The sequence below is a fragment of the Cololabis saira genome, chromosome 6 (genome assembly GCF_033807715.1).
Source record: "Cololabis saira isolate AMF1-May2022 chromosome 6, fColSai1.1, whole genome shotgun sequence".
Lineage (NCBI taxonomy): Eukaryota > Metazoa > Chordata > Actinopteri > Beloniformes > Belonidae > Cololabis > Cololabis saira.
This window is the reverse complement of record NC_084592.1, coordinates 19894865-19915147: the sequence shown is the minus strand read 5'-3', so window position 1 is coordinate 19915147 and position 20283 is coordinate 19894865. Positions and strand designations below refer to the sequence as shown.

Genomic DNA, 20283 nt, shown 5'->3' with positions numbered 1-20283 from the left:
CCTGTGGACACAATTATTGGGCTTCTGAATAAGCAAATAATAATAAATAGTTCATATATCTTTCCACTCCTTTTTACCTTGACTGCAACTGCATGATTTCACTCTCCCGTGGATCACAGAGGACTGGATTCAAACTGAATAAATCACATTTAATATGAAAAGTAAATGAGACCTTGAAACACTGACTTTTTAAGGTAATTTCCAATTCTCCCAAAGTTTCTGGCTCTTTTAAAGAGTCCCCGAGCTCACATGTCACGGGCTCTAACCGCTGGCCCACCTTTCATCAGATGCCAGAGTCAGGCTGGCGCCGCCGTCTGCAGCGTGGCCAAACAAGACGAGCTCTTCCACACTCAGAGGTGCCTCTTGTATTTACAGCCTCCTTAACCCTGGTCTCCTCAACAGAGAGCATTACAGCTCTGAACCAAATTCAGACCTGCTGCACAGCACTGGCCAAAACATTTCAGCACCTTTTAGTCTCCCCAGAAATTGCACCTCGTTGACCTGCGGCTTGCACTGCTTTGGGATTTTATTATTATAAGAGAGATTCTTGTGGATGTGTGTGGATACGGTCTGGTGCACCGTGAGTGGCGGCACCAGCTGCCGGAGTATGTAGTTCACCCTGACGGAAGGTGTGATGATGAAAGTATCCTGACGTGGTTTATTCACATACAACCAACGGCAGACCAGTCACATGTCACATGTCTCTCTCTTTAAAAAAAAAAAAAAACAACACCCCAGGACCATCTTTTGGAAGTGGGCGGAGGATCTAAAATAAAATCAGCTGTCACTGCATGCCCCCTAGAAAGAGGTGAACACATAGTACTGGAGCTGGTCTCCATCACTGACTGGGATTTGCTTTGAGCTTGGGAAGACCCTGCTGGCCGGGGGCACGGTGGCCTTTTTGTGGGATTCTACCTGCTGAGATCTTCTTTTTTGTATTTCAAGGTTATTCTTCTCTGGTAGGTAGTACTCATTCTTAGAAAGGACCTCATGTCTGTGAGATTAGTTTCAAATCTGTCAAAATATGTGAATGATTTGGCGTGTTGTCTTTATGGGAATGATTTGGATAGCAAAGAATACAGAGTTATGTTTTAATATCTGGAGAAATAAAAGCAAATGAAACATTGAGATGTTGCTTTTTACAAACACCAGTCCCTCTAGCTGCCAAAGCCAGTCCTTGGTAGGAGGAACTTGAAATACAGACTGACGTAGGGGGTCGTCAGAGCAAGTTTTCTAGATACCTTTGGAAAGGAAAACCATGACCTTCCAGCTTTCCTCTATATTTCACAGGAACACGAGGAACACGACCCAGCAATGGTTCGGTCTAAAATAAGGCTAGATTTATTTTTGCAAGTACGTGGCGCCAACATTACTTCACTTTCTTGTTATTTGATCTCTTCACCCAACTTAACGTGTCATGTGATAGCCTAGACCCGTTGACAGGTTTGACTAGAAATTTTTAGTGGATACAGTCATAGTCAGACTATAAGTTTCGCTTCTAAAGTGGGGAAGTGAAGCAGTTAGAGGAAGACAATAATAATACAGAAATTAAATACTCTGCAAGAGAAAAGATGCAAACTAAGACGAAGAAGAAGAAAGAAATTATGAAATGTGTTTTTTTGCTCATTCTATTCTGAAAGTATCATTAATGAGTAACATGAGCTTCATTATCCATCTATCAAGCTTCATTTGCAGGTCTGGTGACTGATTTCAAAACTGCATTTGTTTTATCTTTCTTTCCTGGCATCAAATTGACTCTGATGCTTTATTGAGTCTTCAGTCTTTGGAAAGTGATATTTTGTAATCAAATTTTTTCTTCAGTGCCAAAGACAAACTATAGACAATATTACACATTTCATACCATTATTTCTGGTATATTGCTTTAGTAGTTTTATTTCCATCTTTAGGCAGGCCGCTGGTCCTCGGAGGGTAATATTGATACTGATACTGATTCAGACTGCTTCAGACCGTTTTTAACAGCCTGTATGCAAATTTCTCTTATTTGCACATTTTATATTAACAAGAACTAAGGCTAGGGTGCTATAAATTCATTGACATATGGAAATGTGTGAAAAACTGACAGCTTGTATCAGGAATTAAGTAAATGAAAACAGTTTGTTGTTTTTTGATTCTACAGATTGCTTCTTATTGCTTATAAACATTATGGTATTCACGTGATGACAAAAGAGACTTGGGAAACGCAAATATTTAAGTATCTATTTCATAAAAGTAGATACCAATAAAGGCTTGTAACTTTAATCTGACAATATTTCCCATATTCTCATGGTATTGATGGTGGTTGTGTTTCTGCTGTCTTTAATAATAACATGAGGCAGCATGGAGGTTCTGTTAGTTTTACTCGGCTCAGCGAGTGATCACATTCATGGCAAGACACCTATGAACCAGCTACATCTAACAGAAACGACGGCTACTGTTGAGAAATACTGTCAAAGCTTGCCAGCTTAGCACACCGATCCCATCTTACCTTGGAACTTGCAGAATCTATCGATAAATTCAATCCCCACAATGAACGTTCAGAGATTTTCAAGCGATTAATTGCATGATCTGGCATGCAAAGGTTATTGTTAAACCCAGTCCACAGTAGACTTTTGTCTTTAAGATGTAAAGCCTCTAAAGAGGCTTTGCAGCCGTGGGGACTCGCTGGGACTTTTAACTACCACAGATCTACAAATTCCTCCTTCTCTTGGCAAAGGACTTTGATCCTCTTGGAATCTTGGACAACGTCCATCCACTTTTTTTTTTTTTTCGAGGATTAGCACACTTAACCACCTTGATATCACTGCTTAAGCGTGGCTTTGTCAAGTAAAACAAGATGAGTTCTAAGGTGTGACTTCAGTGGGTCATCAAAAGACTGAGGTACAAGTTAATCCAAAAGGATATCTCAAGCAAATAGGGATGTTATTAGATTAAATATTCATTTCATTCAAGATCGCTCTACATTTTTCCACTCAGGGAAGCAGCCAAACCACTGCACATGATAATGACTTTGACTTTGTCTAGTTGTTTACCATGATTTTAATAAATCCTGCTTATCCTTTGAGTAACTGAATGTCAGGAAACAGGTGTGAAATTGATTCAAATTACATCCCAGATGAGTATCATTACATTAGCAGCACCTGCACTGCGGCAGCACCTTGCAAACAGTATTGTGGCTCATGCTTTGCTGTCTTTTAGATGATATTTATAGACTGAGATTGAGAGAAGCGCTATTGTGTGCTTTCAGTTAATTATAGGCATTTTAAACTACACTTATGTGATTATATTTGTACCTCAAAAATACCTATTTGACACCTTGGAGCTGAGGCTTTATTCTTTCAGCCGAATGTGCTGCGTGTCATCCCTGAGTTACTGCAAATACAACAGGTAATAAGCCGCTTCTCCAACAGTTGACTTTTTGTGCCTCAGCTGCTGGCAGCGCAGATTAACCCGGGCTGGACTTCCTGAAAGATTTAAACCAGAGGAACAGGATTCACTCTGCGGACTCAGAGGTCATCCCACTGGCTAACTGTGAAGCCATGTACCAGGCAGCTGTGTCCCAGCGAGCAGACAACACCATTCCCAGCGCGGTACTTTGGATATTGCATGGACCTAAACAGAATAGTGTAAAATGCAGCAAGTACTTGCAGCATGCAGCCTGCACTATCAAAATGTCCGTATGTATTTACATGAATATGTCTGCTTTCCTCTTTAAGACAGCGATGCAGATAATTCTGTGTTGTGAAATAACTGAGCAGACATTCACACTATTAATTATTGGTGTTGTCATTGATCTGCATGATGACCTTTTATGTATCTGTGACAACCACATAAATGCATAAGCACATGGGGAACATGGGAGTTGCCTTTTAACTCTGAAACCATTTCTTAAAAACTGTCTAAAACCGTGTGTGTGTGTAAAGAAATAAATTCCTAACCTTACTCAACCCTCGACAGCAGCTGCAGCTGCGTGCATGCCATGCAGAGTAGCAACCGTTTGATTTCAGGTCATGCAGGAATTAAGGCAGCTAACGATATTTCCTGCGACATCAGGTCATGGCGGACTCGGAGGTCTGTTTCCTGCCTGGGGGACTTGCAAGTGTGAGGAGGCAATTTGAGACCCAGGAAACTGCAACATCACACAATGTTACCCAGTTTCACTTTCATCACAGCAGTGTGCAGGTATACTGATCACAGCATTTGGCTTCGGTTTACGCACGGCGCTTGAAAAAAATGTCCGTGTACCAATTATGGCGACATTTGTGAGAGGCTTGTCTGGTTTCGCCTTGGATGTAAACTATAAAGGACTTAAGTTGAATCTTGTTGCTCTTGTTACGTCTGCTGCGGGGGGATTGTGCATGCATTATTTGACATTCACTTAGCCATTTCAACGTTCTTACCTGTTATTTTTGCAAAAGATACAGCGAGAGTGAACAGCTTGGCTCATCTTTTGTCACCTTCATCCATCTGCGATTAGCTATTTCAACATTCCGAGAGAAAAGCTGTGCAGCATCTACTCAGCATGGTATTTAGTTGTGAGATCTTAAGCTTTGGCAGAGAACAAAAGGAATGGAGTGAGGCTGTGTTCACGGCCACAACCAGGAGTGGGAATGCTGTGATAAATTGAGCCATTTCTGTGCAAGTGTGGATGTTTGGCATGTAGGCTACATATTTTGCATCACGTTTGACAACTAATCTTCTTTGCCTCTCACAGGAAATGTCAGGCTCAGAGGTGACGGTGTCAAGCAGCAGCATGCAGGTCATCCCAGGCAGTCAGCAGCAACATCTCCAAGAAACTATGGTATCTGTAACACTCTCTATGACTGTGTCCTTGCAACCACGCTTCCTAATGACACCTACAGCTTTTATGAACCTAGAAAAAAATTCTAATAACCTAGTCAAATGGATGTTTGTTTTCATAGTCTTTGACAAACAATGCACCTTCGTGATGTTACTGAATTGCTAATCTTCTATTTCTGCAAGTTTTAGTCAAATTTCATTGGACTGTTTTTGCATTTTGAAATAGACACAGGTGTCATGCAACGACAACAACTTGGAATCCCTTTATGAAAACCACCAAGATGAAACAGGTAGGAGGTCATTAAACATATGCCAATGCTATGGGTTGTCTTCGCCGTGCTAAATTAAAGCCTGTCTTTGTTGTCACGACTGTGATGATTTTAGAGGAGGAGCTTCCCAGGTACACAACAAAAGAGCTGAGGGATCGCTTTGAAAGAAGTATAGAAGAGGCTGCTTCACAAAAACAAGTTAAGGTAAGAGTTACAACTTCGCTTCAGTTTGGCATACGACTTTTTGAATTATATTAATTCATATATTACAAATTAAATATAAGTGAATTAAAATAATTAACTGTGCAGGCAGGACACCTTATTAGATACATAATATTACTTTTGTTTATAAGTGATGGTTATATAACTTCATTTAATATTTGAAACTAACTTTCCATCAGCAAATTCTCAGACAATGAACAAGGTCTTGTTTTGTCACATTTGATGAATATTGCTCTGGTTTTTAGAAAAAGGTTCTGCATCAGCTCTTTTTGAAAGCATCTCCCTTTTCTTGCAGTTTATTTTTATTTCATGTTTCATGTGCAATCTTTAGGGTTTAAATTGCACCATCTTTTTATTAAAAAGATTTGAGAAAAAAAAGAGAAGTGAATCTATGAAAACCTCATCGTTTGTCATTAACAAGTGGTTTTTGGGTCCCAAAGCCAGACCAATTGAGCACAAGTGATGTCAACCATAGTAATTTAAACTGATTTAAACTCTAGTAAGGTGGGGAAGTAATTTTACAACCTAGTACTGCCATGTTCTGGCTGATCCGGTCACATGTGGACAGATGTGTTAACGTACTCAGGAAGCAACGGCACTGCATTCAGCTCCAATCATTCTGGCCACATTCAGACGCCGTCTTTTAGCGGTCATAGTGTGATCACAAATGTGTCCTTGCCACACTGAAGGACCACTTACCTACCTGATATGACAATATAGTTGTCAGTTTCCACAAGGATGTTTTGTTGTGGCTTCTTATAATTCCCAATAAAAAGATTTTTTTTAATTTTTTTTATAAAAAGCACACAGCATCTAAACCTGTGCTCGTTGCTTATGTTCATTTCTGCAGCTATACTGAATAAAGTAGCTGCGTGTCTGTGCTCTTGGGCCTAGCAGTCGCCTTTAAATAGCCCTTCCTGAATCTTTAATGCTTAGCCACGCACGTGAAAACTCCAGGTCCAAACATGACAGGGAACAACAAAACTTGACAGTATCACTGCTTCCTGTGGTGGAAGAGCAGGACTATTACACTGAGCACGCTACTGAGATGAGATTATAGCTATCAACTTTCTATTGCTACAACTTTCCTTTGGGGGATTTATTGCTCTATGCTGAGAAGAATATTAAAGGTGAGCTTTTTTTCACATTTGTTTTGCCTACTTTATTTTATTTCTAAATCTACTCATTTCTTGCTGCAACAAATTGTACACAAAATTGAGATGGTAAAGCTCTTATCACTTTGTCATGTCACCATTACTTATCAAAACACTGGAAATGATCTCCGGCACTGAGCACAGTAAATGATGTTGGGTTTCAGGCGCCACTTTGTCTCATTCGTCTCATTTATCAGCAAACATGTCGTAAGGTGTCCAACAATGGGGGTCACATTGTAATATTCTTTGTGTCAAAATTCTCAACACGTTCTCTGTTGGTGGGAGGTGTTGTTGTACAATATGTGATCCTTGCTGAGAAAGATACCACCTTTAAGGCAGCATATGCTGCTTTAGAGCCTAAAATACTTTTCTGCAATAATGCTGCAATCAAAGACATGTGAATCACCTTTGCTAAGGGCACTGATACCAACCTAATCCCATCACAGAACATTACTCTTGGACTTCTTACCGATGAAAAATTATCTGAAATACTGAAATGTATGATCCCAAGAGATTTCCACTGTTAACATATGATAGTCAACTATTAAATAGTCCCATATGTCTTCAAATCTAGGGAAGGTTAACATGTGTTTTAAGTGGAATTTATGAATGTTACCATTCATTTTAGTGCCTGACAATGGTTTCTGAAAGTTATCCTTTGCCCATGTGGTTACATCAGCTCTTGATTAATGACGGTTCATAAAGCTCTGTGGGAGGAAAACAGATTATATGTGTCCAGATTAGGCTGGCTGAATTCTCAAATTAAATTTACTATTAAAATATGGAGTATCTGAAATATGTAAACTTTTTCTTGGCGGGAACATTCATTAAAAAATTGTTATTAACATTTTAACAATTTTCATTCACATATGTTGCCCATCTTTTCCTCCTCTTTAAGTAGTCATCGTTACGATCCATTTTGATGTTACTTTTTTTTTTAATTACAAGTTCCCTCCATCTCAGTGTGTTGCTGGCCTAAAATACAGATATTTATATATATTAACAAATGAAGAGAAATGTCTTGGATGTATACAGTTTGCAGTGAGATGATAGTCCAAGTATAAAATTGAGTCACTGCACTCAATATAGCCTATGTATTTTATTTTGATGTATTTTCTGCGCTGTTGCAGGTTTTCCAAGATTGGGTTTTCCGTTTAAATACTCAATGAATTTACCCATGAATGTTCTCTTTCTTCCTCACCAAGATTGGACGTCAATTGGACATCAATCGATCTAAGTGGTCTACACATGTGACTCAAAAAAACACCGTGACTAGTGAAGTGTCTGAAGCGTCCGCTATGGAAGCAACACATGGCACAACAGTCTCACTGATGGATTACGAGGATCTTCCACCGCCTCCATTGGAGGACTCTGACTATCTTCCTCCCCCTCCTCCAGATTTGCTACAAATGCCACCAGACAGTGAGCCTTGTCCAGCAGATCAATACTCAAATGAGCCTCCAAGGCCAGTAAACACCTCCAAGCCCCAACTCAACAGAGAGGCTTACATTAAGCAGAAGGGCATGTCGGAGTTGAAGCGTCTGTATAAGCACATTCATCCTGAGGTCCGCAAAAACATTGAGAAAGAGTACTACAGTGAATACAATGGAAGTGAGAACAACCATGTAGAGAACCAAGTGTATATGTACGAGGAGGATGGCGGCAGTCCCGATTATATGAATGAAGAGGAATATGGAGAATGGGAGGAGATCCTCCCCGGAGATGTGCAATCAGTTCGTTGGATGTTTGAAAACAAACCACTGGACACTATTAAAGATGAAAGCCCTGATGAGGATGAAGACGACAAGAAACTCACTCAGCAAGAGATGATTGTGGGAAAAGATGTGAGACGCACAGCGTGGATGTTTGAGACTAAGCCAATCGATGAGCTGGGCTCACTGAGCACCAACTCAACAGAATATAAGAACAAGTTCAATAAATTTGAGAAGGGCGATGTCCGCGCTGCAGCGTGGTTGTTTGAAACCCAAACGATGGACAATCTAAACAAGATGCACAAGGGGGAGGATTTAACAAAAGAGATTGAATTTACTGAAGAGGATGGACATGCCACCATTTACATGATTGACAATAACTTTATGGAGAACCTTGGGCACACTGAGACCATTGACGAGAGCCATCTGCTGAGCCTACGCTCAGTGTTAGAGGAGATTCATGAAGAAGTGAAAACTGTAACAAGTACTTTTGACACCCAGTTTAAATGCATCATCATGGGACAATCGAGCCAGATGCTTGAGATTAAGTCCGTGCGTAAAATTGAAACTGAACTGAGGAACTCTATTGCCTCACGTTGGCTTTTTGATACCCAGCCCTTGGACACGACAAAAGAAGAGCCGGGCCCTCTGAAGCTCGTATGCAGTCTTTCCATGGAGGACAGTAGTAAAGGAAACTTTGGAAGGTGGTTATTTGAGATCAAAACAATAAATTCTGTCAGCGAGTGGGAAAGTTCACAACTGGAGAGCAACGAGGTCCTCGGAGCTGATGTGCGCAAACACTGCTTAGTGTTTGAAACCCAGCCGATGGATTCCCTGAAGGACGACTCCAATGCCAGATCTCAGACTATCGAAGACATTATCGGGGGCAATGTTAGATCTGCCAGGCACTTTTTCGAAACCAGTCCTCAGGTAGCCAGGAAGAACTGCGCTGAAGTTGGAAAACTTAAAATGGCAGCAGTGGATGAAGAAATTAAAGGGGATGTGAGACACCAAAAGTGGCGATTTGAGAGTCAGCCCCTGGAGCAAATAAGAGAGGAGAAGAAAGACGTCATTCGCACGGTGAATATTGACGATGACCTCACGCAGGAGGACGGCACCATCTGCAGGGCAGATGTTCGCAAGAACTGCTGGGTATTTGAGACGCAGCCAATGGACACTTTAAAAGATGACTCCAATTCTCGCCCCCTTTCAAAAGAGGACGTTGTTGCAGGTAACGTGAGATCAGCCAGAGATTATTTTGAAACGGTTCCAAGCGAAGAGCTGAAGGAGTTGGCAGAGGTGGGCAAACTTAAAAAAGCTGAAGCACTCGAGGAGGAGAAGGGTGATGTTAGACATCAGAAATGGCGATTTGAAAGCCAACCACTGGAGCAAATAAGAGATGAAAAGAAAGAAGTCATAAGAACTATCGACCTGGAAGAAATCGATAAAGTGGATGTTTCAAATTACAAGCACATCTTTGAGAGCACAGATATAAGCAGGAGGGATGAATCTCAAAGGATTCTCATCGAGGGCGTAACATCTGGCTCTGTGAAATCAAATAAAAACCTGTTTGAGTCCTCTGCGATGTACGCCATGCAAGACAGTGCAGGGCACTTCCATCAGGTGAAAACAGTGCGGCGCGAGGAGATCGTGAAAGGAGACGTAAGGACCTACAAATGGATGTTTGAGACACGACCAATCGATCAGTTTGATGAAAGCATCGTAAATTATCAAATAATCAAGGGCATATCCAAACAAGAAATCGAATCTGGTGACGTTACAACTGCTAAGTGGTTGTTTGAAACGCAGCCTCTTGATGCTATTAAGTACTTTAGCAACATTGAAGATGAGGAAACTGTGGTAAAAAGTCAAAATCTTGATGTGGTGAAGGGGGACGTGAAAACTTGCAAGTGGCTTTTTGAGACAAAACCCATGGACATCCTGTATGATAGAGCGGAGTTAAAAGATGAAACCGAATCCGAGGACGTGCGTAGAGGAGATGTTAAAACTTGCACTTGGCTATTTGAGACACAAGCGCTTGATGCTATCCACGATGAAACAGAAACAATCTTGAAAACATGTACTGTAAATCAAGAAGACATTACAGGAAAGGATGTGAGAACGGCCTGTTTTCTTTTTGAGAATGAGAAACTAGAGAACCTCACTGGGGAGAAAACAGACTCTTATAAACGGGTCACTGAGATAGACTTCGCATCTGGAGACGTGTCTAAGATGAAGTTTATATTTGAAAACCAAACAAATGAGATTATGACTTCTACAACTGATGAAACGATGCAAAACCTCAGGAAAGTTCAGACTGAGGACATACAAGGAGGAAACGTTGTGAGCGGTCGATGGCTCTTTGAAAACCAATCTATAGACACCATAGGCCTACTTGAGAGCCAAGAGGAATATAAGAGCAACCGAACCGTGAGCGATGTACAAGGTGGAGATGTATACAAGGGTCGTTTCATCTTTGAGACCCAGTCTTTAGACAAAATCCAAGAAATTTCCCCTGAGACGGAGCCAAGGACAATCCAGAGAATTGTACGCGATGAAGAAGAGAAGGGTGATGTGAGAAATTACACAATGATGTTTGAAACTCAGCCTCTTTACGCTATTCAGGACAAAGAGGGCCATTACCACGAGGTCACCACTGTCACCAGTGAGGAGGTGAAACAGGGAGATGTCATTGGAACCCGGTGGCTGTTTGAAACCAAGCCCCTTGATGCCATTAAGGACTCAGAGGAGGTCTATGTCATCAAATCTGTCACGCAACAGGACGTCCAAAAAGGAGATGTCACATCTGCCAAGTGGAAATTTGAGACACAACCTCTTGACACGATTGCTGAAGAAAACAAGACTTTCATAAAAACTGTAGAGGACATTCAGGGGGGCAATGTTAGCGTGAATAGGCATCGTTTTGAGACTGACACCTCGTCACAGGATTCAGTTAGGACCGTTAATGTGAGTGAAATACAAAAAGGTGATGTGAGGAGTGCAAAGTGGAGATTTGAGACCCAGTCCATTGACAAAATAAAAAGCATGAGCTCTGAAAACCTTATTGAAACGGTTCAAATGGAGGATGTTGTTAAGGGAGATGTTAAAAGTTCAGTCTGGCTTTTTGAGAAAAATCCTCTTGACCACATTAAAGAGGTAGACGAGGACGAGGAAACAGCCGTCACTGAGGAGATTCCCAAAGCAGATGTGACGACAAAAACGTGGCTCTTTGAAACTAAACCTTTTGATGACTTTAATGAGGCCAAAATGGAAAAGACTGAAATATTTGGCAAAAGCATCAAGGGAACTCTTGAAGAACTTTACAGTCAGAAGATGGTGAAGTCAGAGGGCATACTCATTGAAGCTGATGAAATTGGGGATGTAAGGATGGCAAAATACCAACTAATGAATACGCAAGCTCCGGAGATTCAACGAGAAGAGGTGGTCAGGGGAGATCTGCAGACAATTATGATGAACCTACTGAACAATCGGGAGAAGAAGGAGCATCAGATAGTCGTAGATTCAGAAGAAAAGGGTAATATCAGTTCAACGGTACAGCAACTTTTCAATCAACAGAGATCTAGCGATATTGAAAAGGAGGAAATACTTCGCGGAGATGTTCAAGAAGCTATTAAAAACCTCTTCAATGACGGCGGGTCGGCCAAACACGGAATACTCATCCAGGAGGATGAAAAAGGAGATGTACAGATGACTTTATATTCCCTTCTACATCAAGATGAAAATGTTAATGTTGAAAAAGAAGACATCGTAAAAGGGGATATAAAGAGCGCTCTGCAAAGCCTGTCCAGCCTGGACAAGACAGGTCAGGCAGTGAAGATAAAAGTAGATGACACTGAAAGAGGAAACGTCAACTTTTACTCTACGTGCATTGAATCTGGAGCTCTGGACTATCTTAAACAGCTCCACGTAGAACCTGACGACACACCTGCTGACACAGAAACAAAAGAGAAGATTATCGGGGGTGACATTAAGGGGACCAAACTCATCCTTGGCCGTAATCAAACGCAAATTGAGCGTACAGTGGAGGATGTTATCCCGGGAGATGTTTATAACACAGTGAAAGTCTTCATGTCAGAGCCGACACTCTCATTAGAAAGACTTCAGAAGGAGGAGGTGGTCAAAGGGGATTTAAGGGCTACTTTGAGTTCATTGTCTGAATCAGTGAACCAGTCCATAGTTGTGGAAAAAGAGGAGGTGGTGAAAGGCAACATCCCAAAAGCTCTCCAGTGTTTGGAGAGAGCTCAGAGGAACTACAAGGAGGTGGAAAAGCCCGATATCATACCAGGGAATGTAAAAGGAGCAATGAGATCTCTTGAGAAATCAGCAACATCCAGAGTTGAAACTGTTGTTGAGGACTTAGTTCCAGTAGATCTGAAAGCCACCCTGAAATCCCTGGAGCTGGCGAAGCAAGCAGTGAGGGAAGTTGAAAAAGAAGAAATTGTGCGTGGTGATATCCACATAGCAATGCAGAGCCTACAAGATGCATCCAGCGAAAAGAGAAAGGGCCAACAGGAAATAGATGTTCAGGGAGACGTCAGGGGGACGATCCAGCTCTTCAGGGAGCCTCCAGCTTCCCCGAGGATGCAGAGGAGGGCGAGTCTTGAGGATGACGTGAAGGGTGACGTCAAGATGTCGATCAGATCATTATATGAGACACAAGAGCAAACTCAAACAGAGAAGGAAGAGGTGATAAAGGGTGATGTTAAAGGCACAATTAAGTCGCTGTTGGAAACAGCGCAGCGTGAATCTCCCAAAGTCAGGCACAAAGCGTACAGAAGAGTTCGAGTGCAGCAAAGCCCTCCTGTGAAAAACTTGAATGATGATGCACTGAGGAATGTGCAAACGGTAAAAACAGCGGAAAAAGAAGTTGTGGCAGTCAATGAAAATACCTCGATCCATTCTGGAAGTGAAACAGTTAAGACAGAAGTAAGTACTGTCAAGCAGTCTAGTCAGCAGTCAACGGTGGTGGAGCATAAAACCATCACCCAGAGTCACGGCGTCAAAACAGTAAAGACAGAGTTTCGCAATCTTAAGTCAAGCTCAAAGGGGATGATAAAAGTGGGTAAGACCAAAGTAAAAACAAATGTCCACGTGTTAAAGCCGCCAGCACCGGAGCCCGACCTGCCCCTCCCTCCCCCACCTCCACCAGTGACAGACACCGACCTTCCTCCTCCTCCTAGTCCGCTTCCTCCCTCTGCTGATTTTGACGTGGAGCCTCTCCCTCCACCTCCACCGCCACCACCAGCGCTCGTCGGCGAACAGGACTTCCTCCCACCTCCTCCGTCTCTGCAAGAACTGGAGGCTATGCCCGAACAGGCTGATCATCTTTCACCGGCAAAAGCAAAAAAGATGACCATCAAGAAAGTGAAAGCTCCCGTGTTACATCCCGTACCGAAGCTGGAGCCCAAAGTGGAAATCAGAAAAACGAAACAGGCAACAACATCCGAGGAAAGAGTGGAAATCGGCCACAGTCAAATAAAAACAAGTACAGACATTTCAAAGACCGTGGTGGGAGGGAAGTGGGAAGTACCTCCCCCGCCTGAATCCCCACAACCACCAAGGAGAGTTTACACACCTGTGAAATTCACTCCTCCGCCCTCTCCTACTCCTCTCGCAAGAGGGAAAAGCAGCAGATTTAACACAGCATTAATAAAAGCAGAAGAGAAGTACCGTAAGCTGAAGGAAGAATACACCCCCCCAAGTACACCACCTCCCATTTTCATACATGACTCAGTTAGCGCCGCTCTCGAAATGCTTTCTGCTAAAGAGCAGCCAGATTACAGCGGCCCAGGAATCACACAGGAGGGAGATGAAAAGACTGCAGATCTCGCCCATTCACACTCTCTGGCGTGCGTTTCATCCAAGCAGAGCGATTCATCCAAGCAGATCGCGGTCTCAAATACCACACGGAGCAATGCCAGCGTGAGAAATGAGAAAATACATGCAGATTCTACAATCATATCTTCTGTTAAACAGCAAGTTGTGTCTAACGAGACTTCTAAGGTGGTCTCCATTCAAAAGACATCCTCCGTCTCAGCTGTTACACAACACGTGCATGCCACCACGCAGAAGACTGTGTCCGTTTCCTCCAAACAGTCTGCTGCATGTGTCACGTCAGACGAAGTCCAGAAGTCGCTCACTGAATCTACAAAGACTGAAAGTATGAATTATAAAATAAAGGGCTCAGAGAAAAGTGAAGATCGAACCGAAAAGAAAACCCTTGCTCAAAATGTGACACCCACAACAGATGCAAAGCAGTTATCCGAGGACTTATCTACACCAGAAAATATTAGCTCCTTGGAAAGCAAAGAGGTCAAATCATTGCATGATACAAACAAGAAGAAATCTGACTCTTCTCCTGCAGGGATCCAAGAAAATGTTTCCACACAGCCAACGCAAACAGAAAAGGCATCTACAAATATTAATGGGAAAACAGGCAAACAAAACCAAAAAGGGAAAAAGAACAATAAAGAAGACAAGGCAGCGGATGTAAAAGTGCCCAGCGAGAGCGAGAAGCCAAGTCTCTCCCAAAATTTGAAACAGGACATGAAGGGAGGCGCAGAGCTAAAGCTCGGGATAAAGAAAGTCACGTTGTCTCCTCCTCCTGCTGCTGCTGTTGCTGCACCTGTGAGCAATGCAGACAACCAACCAGAAACTCCAGCTCCGCCAAAGAAGAAAAAGAAATCCAAAAAGGCTAGAGCGGCTGCACAGGCAGGTCAGGGTAAAGATATTCTCACCGGGGCAAAGACAGAGACAAAAGAAACCATCAAATTAACATCTGAACAAAGTCATCAGAGTATGAAAGAAGTGCACACTCAAGTCAAAAAAGAAGCCGGGACTGACAGTAAAGATGCCCAGAACTCCCTGCAGCAAAAGGCCTCTCAAAAGAACGCAAAAGTATCTCAAAAGAAAGGAGCATCAGTTACTGAGGAGAACACTGAGGAACCACCAAAACAAAGTAGGGATTCCTCAATTACCGTGACAGGAGAGTCGGCACAAAATGAACTTGTACAATCCACGATGAGAATAGAAGAATCTCAGAGGCAAGAGGTCCAAGTGTCAATCTCTAGCAGCACAACGATACAAAGCATTTCAAAGAAGACCAAATCAAAATCTGCGAAGAGCCTGTTGAATGATGCGCCAGAGAGGCAATTAGCAGCAGAAACAAAGCCTCAACTAGAAGCATCTGCAGCAGAAATGGATGCTCAGAAAAATAAAGAAAGCCTCTCAAATGTAAGGACACTTGTAGAGTCTGAAGTGATACATCTAGCAGGTGAAATGATGGAAAAGCACGAATCTGAGCCGGTTTCAGAGAAAGACTTGACTGGTCCAGGAATGTCAAAAGCATCCAAGGCCAGTACTGGTTCTTCCAAAGTTGAGAGCCAAAGTCAGAAAAGAACGTCACATGAAAGCAGGAAGGAAGAAGTGAGTCTGAGCAAATCCGTTGACCTTCGAGCTCCGTCACCTTTACTCAGGATGCGCTCTCCCTCGCCGACATTTATCACCATCGAGTCCCTAAGAAGAACCGACTCTCCCCAAAGAGTTACTCCGTCACCTACTCTGCTGCACAGGCCGCCCACGCCTCCGACTCCTCCGCCACGCAGGTGCGACACTCCGACGTCTCGCATCACCAGAATCACCCCTTCTCCAACTTTTGACAGAGCGGAAAATTTGGCTCGGCTAAAGGACACCACGGCGAAGCTCTCACGCGGCGTCACCCCCCCGCCGCTGCTCACCCATCAAATCCCAGAGAAGAAATCAGAAATAGTGGAACTGCCCACATCATTCCATCGGCAAATCAAAATTGAGTCCCAAGTCGCGGAGGCTTCGGGGGAACTGCCTGAAACAGAAAAGCCCAAGAAGAGTTTATCAGAGGAGTTTCATCTTGTGGACGTAAAAGGAGAGTATGAAGCTCAGGGTTGGAATGGAAACGACATAGAAAGTAGCTCTGAGAATGATGCAAATCTCCTTGAACCTTTGGATGATTTAGAACGATCTTCTGCATCTGTCAAAGAAAAGAGAGAGTTTTTCGAAGAGGCTCAAAAAGCTGATATAAATAAGACCTACGTACGCAAGGAGCCCATTGCTATCCCTGAACGGCTGGGCCCAGAGACGGAGGAGCTCGAGGCGGAAGATAAAAGCGCGGAAAATGATGATTTTCCGAGGGCAGACTTATCTAGTCTTGTAAACAAATTTCAATGCTCAGAGCACCTTACGAATGACGCTGAAAGCACAGAATGTGACAAACACAAAGCCGACATCACAGAGCAGGAGATGCCAACTTTTGACATCCGGGCTATTAAAAATGTTTTTGAACTGAGCGAGGAAACTTCTTCCCTCAAAGAAGGGAAAATGGATCAGGAGGAGTTTCTGTCAAGCATTAGTGAAACAACAGCAGACACTTCAAAGCAGGAATGCACCCAAGAGACAAAGAGAGACTCAAGGCGGAGCAGTCCCCTCTCTCTGCAGAAAGACGAGGCAGAAACCGTACCAGCACAACCACCAGCCTTCTCTGAAACCAAAGCCGTCACAGAAACTTTCTCCAAGGTCGATGAATTTGGCAACAAGATCACGGGATCAAAGACCGCGGTCACTGAGCGCACTGAGAGCGTCTCATCCCAAGTGACGCCCTTCTCCTACGCCGATGCAGTGAAAAGAAAAGCCGCGAGGCAGACGCAAGCCTGCGATGAAGATGCTACAGAAACACTGCTGCAAGATTTCCATAAAACATGGACAGAGAGCGAGACTGTTTTCAAGAGTCTTGGCTACACCATTTCTGAGGAGAGTACATCACAAGCTGTGTCACATCAGATGATCGTCTCATCGGGTAAACAAAAAAACTAAAACAAACAGCATGAAACAACCAGATTGCTGTCATGGCATGAACTATGGATGGATTGGTTTTTCTGCTGCTGCAAAATAAGTGCTTCTACTTGCTGTTTTGTTTACATTGTGACGGATTTCCTGCAATAAACTTGAAGACTAAAGTCTACCGCCAAACTAACAATGCTGAATGTGTGCAAGCATTTTACAGCATTGCTAATGTGCTGATGTTTAGCTGGTAAACCTGTAGTTCAGACTGTGAATTTGCATCAATAATGAATGAAGCCACGCTTTTGAAATAGTCGCTGCTTTATTCCGTGCATGTGCGGATTGGTTTATGTGAAAATCTCACCCTTATCTTTAACCAGGATCCACACAATGCACCCACTCTCACATCCCACAATCGACTGATGATATCTTGGCATCAAAAAGAGAAAAATAACGCCACATGCAGGCCTTCAGGCCAGACAAAGCTGCAATCAGAAAAAAGTTATTTAGTTTATTCATTTGGTTTGTGGAGACAGAAGTTATGATAGATGGATGCCGATATTCGCTGTAGGGTGTCACAACAATGACCAAATACCATCACTGAGGACTTGTAGATGGTAATGGATAATCAGAACATTTTGTATGTTTGCAGCAATCACAGAGAAGCCACATGCTAAACAATTACCAGACTTTATCTTCTTTTATACTCTTTTTTTATTATTATTATGATTATCATGTTCAGTTTTAGTACAGGGGAAGCTAGTAAACAGGTACAAAAATGAATGAACTGACTGTGCATGATCCCTGAAAGAGTGTAATCAACTGCTGTCCAGCATCAACAGACACCTATAAAATGCTCGATTAGGGACATGAAATAAATGAATGACACCTGAATGACACAGTGTTTTGCATTGGATGTTTTTTTGTTTGTATTTTTTTAAACAGGTTCGAGTTCCGAAGTCGGAGCTCTGTACGGTGTGTCGGAAGAGAGCTTATCCGATGGACGCTTTGATAGTGGACAAAAAGAAGTATCATAAATCCTGTTTCTGCTGTGAGCACTGCAAAAATAAATTAAGGTAAATGTGGTAGTTATTAAAGAGTATATTTTCTCTCTAAGTGATCACTGATAGTTTTTTTTCTTTTTCCTTTTATGTAGCCTGGGAAATTATGTCTCTCTTAATGGCCATTTCTACTGTCTACACCATTACAAACAACTGTTAAAGTCTCAAGGGAACTCCGATAATGGACTTGGCCAGAAAGCTCCCGCAGGAAGTGGTGGACCGATCCCCCAAGATGAGAAACTCGAATGGAGATATTCTACAAGTAGCTTAAATTCTGTAGACAAAGCCCACAGAGGTGAAAACGAATTAACTAAAACAATGGATGAAAGCAAACCACAGGGTAACAAAATAGCTGTAGTGTGGCCCCCACAGGCTAATCCACCCAAGAAAGCATTCAAGATAGAGGAAGACATTCAGTTAACTAAACCGCAGTGGCCCCCAACCGAGAGCTCCCCTACATCTCCCAAACACCAGCACAGAAAAGCTGTTCCCAGAAGTATCCTTTGAAATAAAGTTTCATCAAATACATTCTAATAATAAGCACAAAAGACTGAATGGTTTGGTAAGATTCTATTGAACATGGTCCTGTAGGTATAATTAAGGAAGTGTTTGGATTGAGATTGTGCAGCTAAGTGAAACAAAAGGGAATATGTCAAGTTAGACTATGAAAGGAAGGTGTGTATATACATATAAATGGTTTGGAAAAGCAGGTTGTAATTGTAAGTTTGATAAGATAGATGATGATAATGTGTAGAAAGTGATTGCAGACATGAAGTAGGCCTGAACTGTTGTGTCATTTTCCATCTACTACAGTTTGTTTCCATCATTGTTTTCCCTGATTATCAGCAGTCACATAGACGCACCGGTCCGCGTCAATAACCACTTTAACTAGTGACTCTCCTCCTATGAATCTAACTGTATGGAATTAAAGAGCAATGGATTTAATTTGTTATAACTATAAGTTGTATAATGACTGTGACTGCTGTTTAAACTTGATTTTAATTTGACTGTTTTCAGCTCAAGTTTGGGGTTTTTGTCTTCAACATCGCAAAGTCAAAGCATCCATGAGTTGCTGTTGTTTGCTTTTAAAAAACAAAAAAAACAACCAACAACACCCCATTTACTTATTCATTTTAATTTGAAAGAAATTAGTTATTAAAGTCTCCATTTTTTTCTTTCTTTCTTTTTTAACTTTTTCATGTCAGTTCAATACAACAGTCTCAATATTCTGCTTTTGTATAATTTTTTCAGGATTACATCTCAGCGTAACATTTTGCATTTACCTTTTTTAGCACCTGGTGTGCAAACAACTAAAATCCTCTCCCTATTATTTTATTTGTAATACTGAAGGAATATATTATATACAATTGAACTGGTGGTAACCATATTTGTATCCAGTTTCAACAAAAAATATTTTGAAATGAAGAATTGTATCTGTTATTCTCTCTATTTTTTAGATTAGACATTATATCTTACTTTGTACAAGAAACTAAATATCATGCTGTCGACCCGGCTCACTTACTATGTTGCTGATTTAAAGGCAATAAAGTGTTAAATATCATTGTTTCCTTTGTTTCTTTAAAGGTCTTAGATAATTAGAAATAAAAATGTGTAGTATGCTGTTAGTCCTGCCACACAACTGGACAATATCCCCAATACAATAAAAAAAATAATGGTAATAATACTTTAATAATAATAAATAGAGAATTTTTGCAGTCATTTGCAGAGAATTACCCTTTTATTTTCTATTTACCTGAAGCTGTGTGACCACATCTAGCAGAAAAAAACCCTTCACTTTAATGTCTCTTAACATCAACATTAAGTTAACAGAGATAAAGGTAGTCACCACCCCCATCTCCCTTCATTACTGTAAGGACCAACATCAAATGAAGCACATTATGAACTGAAAAAGACAAAATTAGACAAAGACTGGGGTTGTGCAGTGCAACTGCTGTGTCTCCTTACTGTTGGTGAATGGTTGCATTAATCTAAAATGACAGTTTTCAACATTTGCAGTCTCGTGGAGATATTCTTACATGTTTAAGCATGTGAGCAGCAGGTTTTCCAGTGTTTGCAGGTGCTACATCTGTAGAGGTGTGCTTTAATCTGGAAGTGAAAAGAAGCAGCAGTGGTCTGAGACTTGTTTTTAAAGTATAGACACAAGAATGTCAAGATAAATCATTCTTTAAGAGAAAATGTATACAAGTCTGAAAAGGTAATTACATTAATGCTGTGT

At 41.8% G+C, this 20283-nt stretch overlaps 1 protein-coding gene across 1 annotated transcript; it reads left to right on the top strand.

Moving 5' to 3' along the window:
* Nucleotides 1–817: 817 nt before the first annotated feature.
* On the top strand, nucleotides 818–19694 carry xirp2b (xin actin binding repeat containing 2b). Its single transcript, XM_061723565.1, has 9 exons — nucleotides 818–959; nucleotides 3427–3587; nucleotides 4051–4179; nucleotides 4712–4798; nucleotides 5024–5087; nucleotides 5182–5270; nucleotides 7648–17002; nucleotides 17932–18062; nucleotides 18143–19694. The coding sequence occupies exons 2-8, from the start codon at nucleotides 3537–3539 to the stop codon at nucleotides 18021–18023; spliced, it is 9867 nt and encodes a 3288-aa protein (XP_061579549.1). The 5' UTR covers nucleotides 818–959; nucleotides 3427–3536; the 3' UTR covers nucleotides 18024–18062; nucleotides 18143–19694.
* Nucleotides 19695–20283: the final 589 nt, after the last annotated feature.

Excerpts from the sequence above, each read along its gene's own strand:
- xirp2b (XM_061723565.1), top strand. The coding sequence starts at position 3,537 with ATGTACCAGGCAGCTGTGTCCCAGCGAGCAGACAACACCATTCCCAGC. Across the intron at positions 4,799-5,023 it reads AACATCTCCAAGAAACTATG|ACACAGGTGTCATGCAACGA; the intron begins GTATCTGTAACA and ends ATTTTGAAATAG. Across the intron at positions 17,003-17,931 it reads TCAGATGATCGTCTCATCGG|GTTCGAGTTCCGAAGTCGGA; the intron begins GTAAACAAAAAA and ends TTTTTTAAACAG.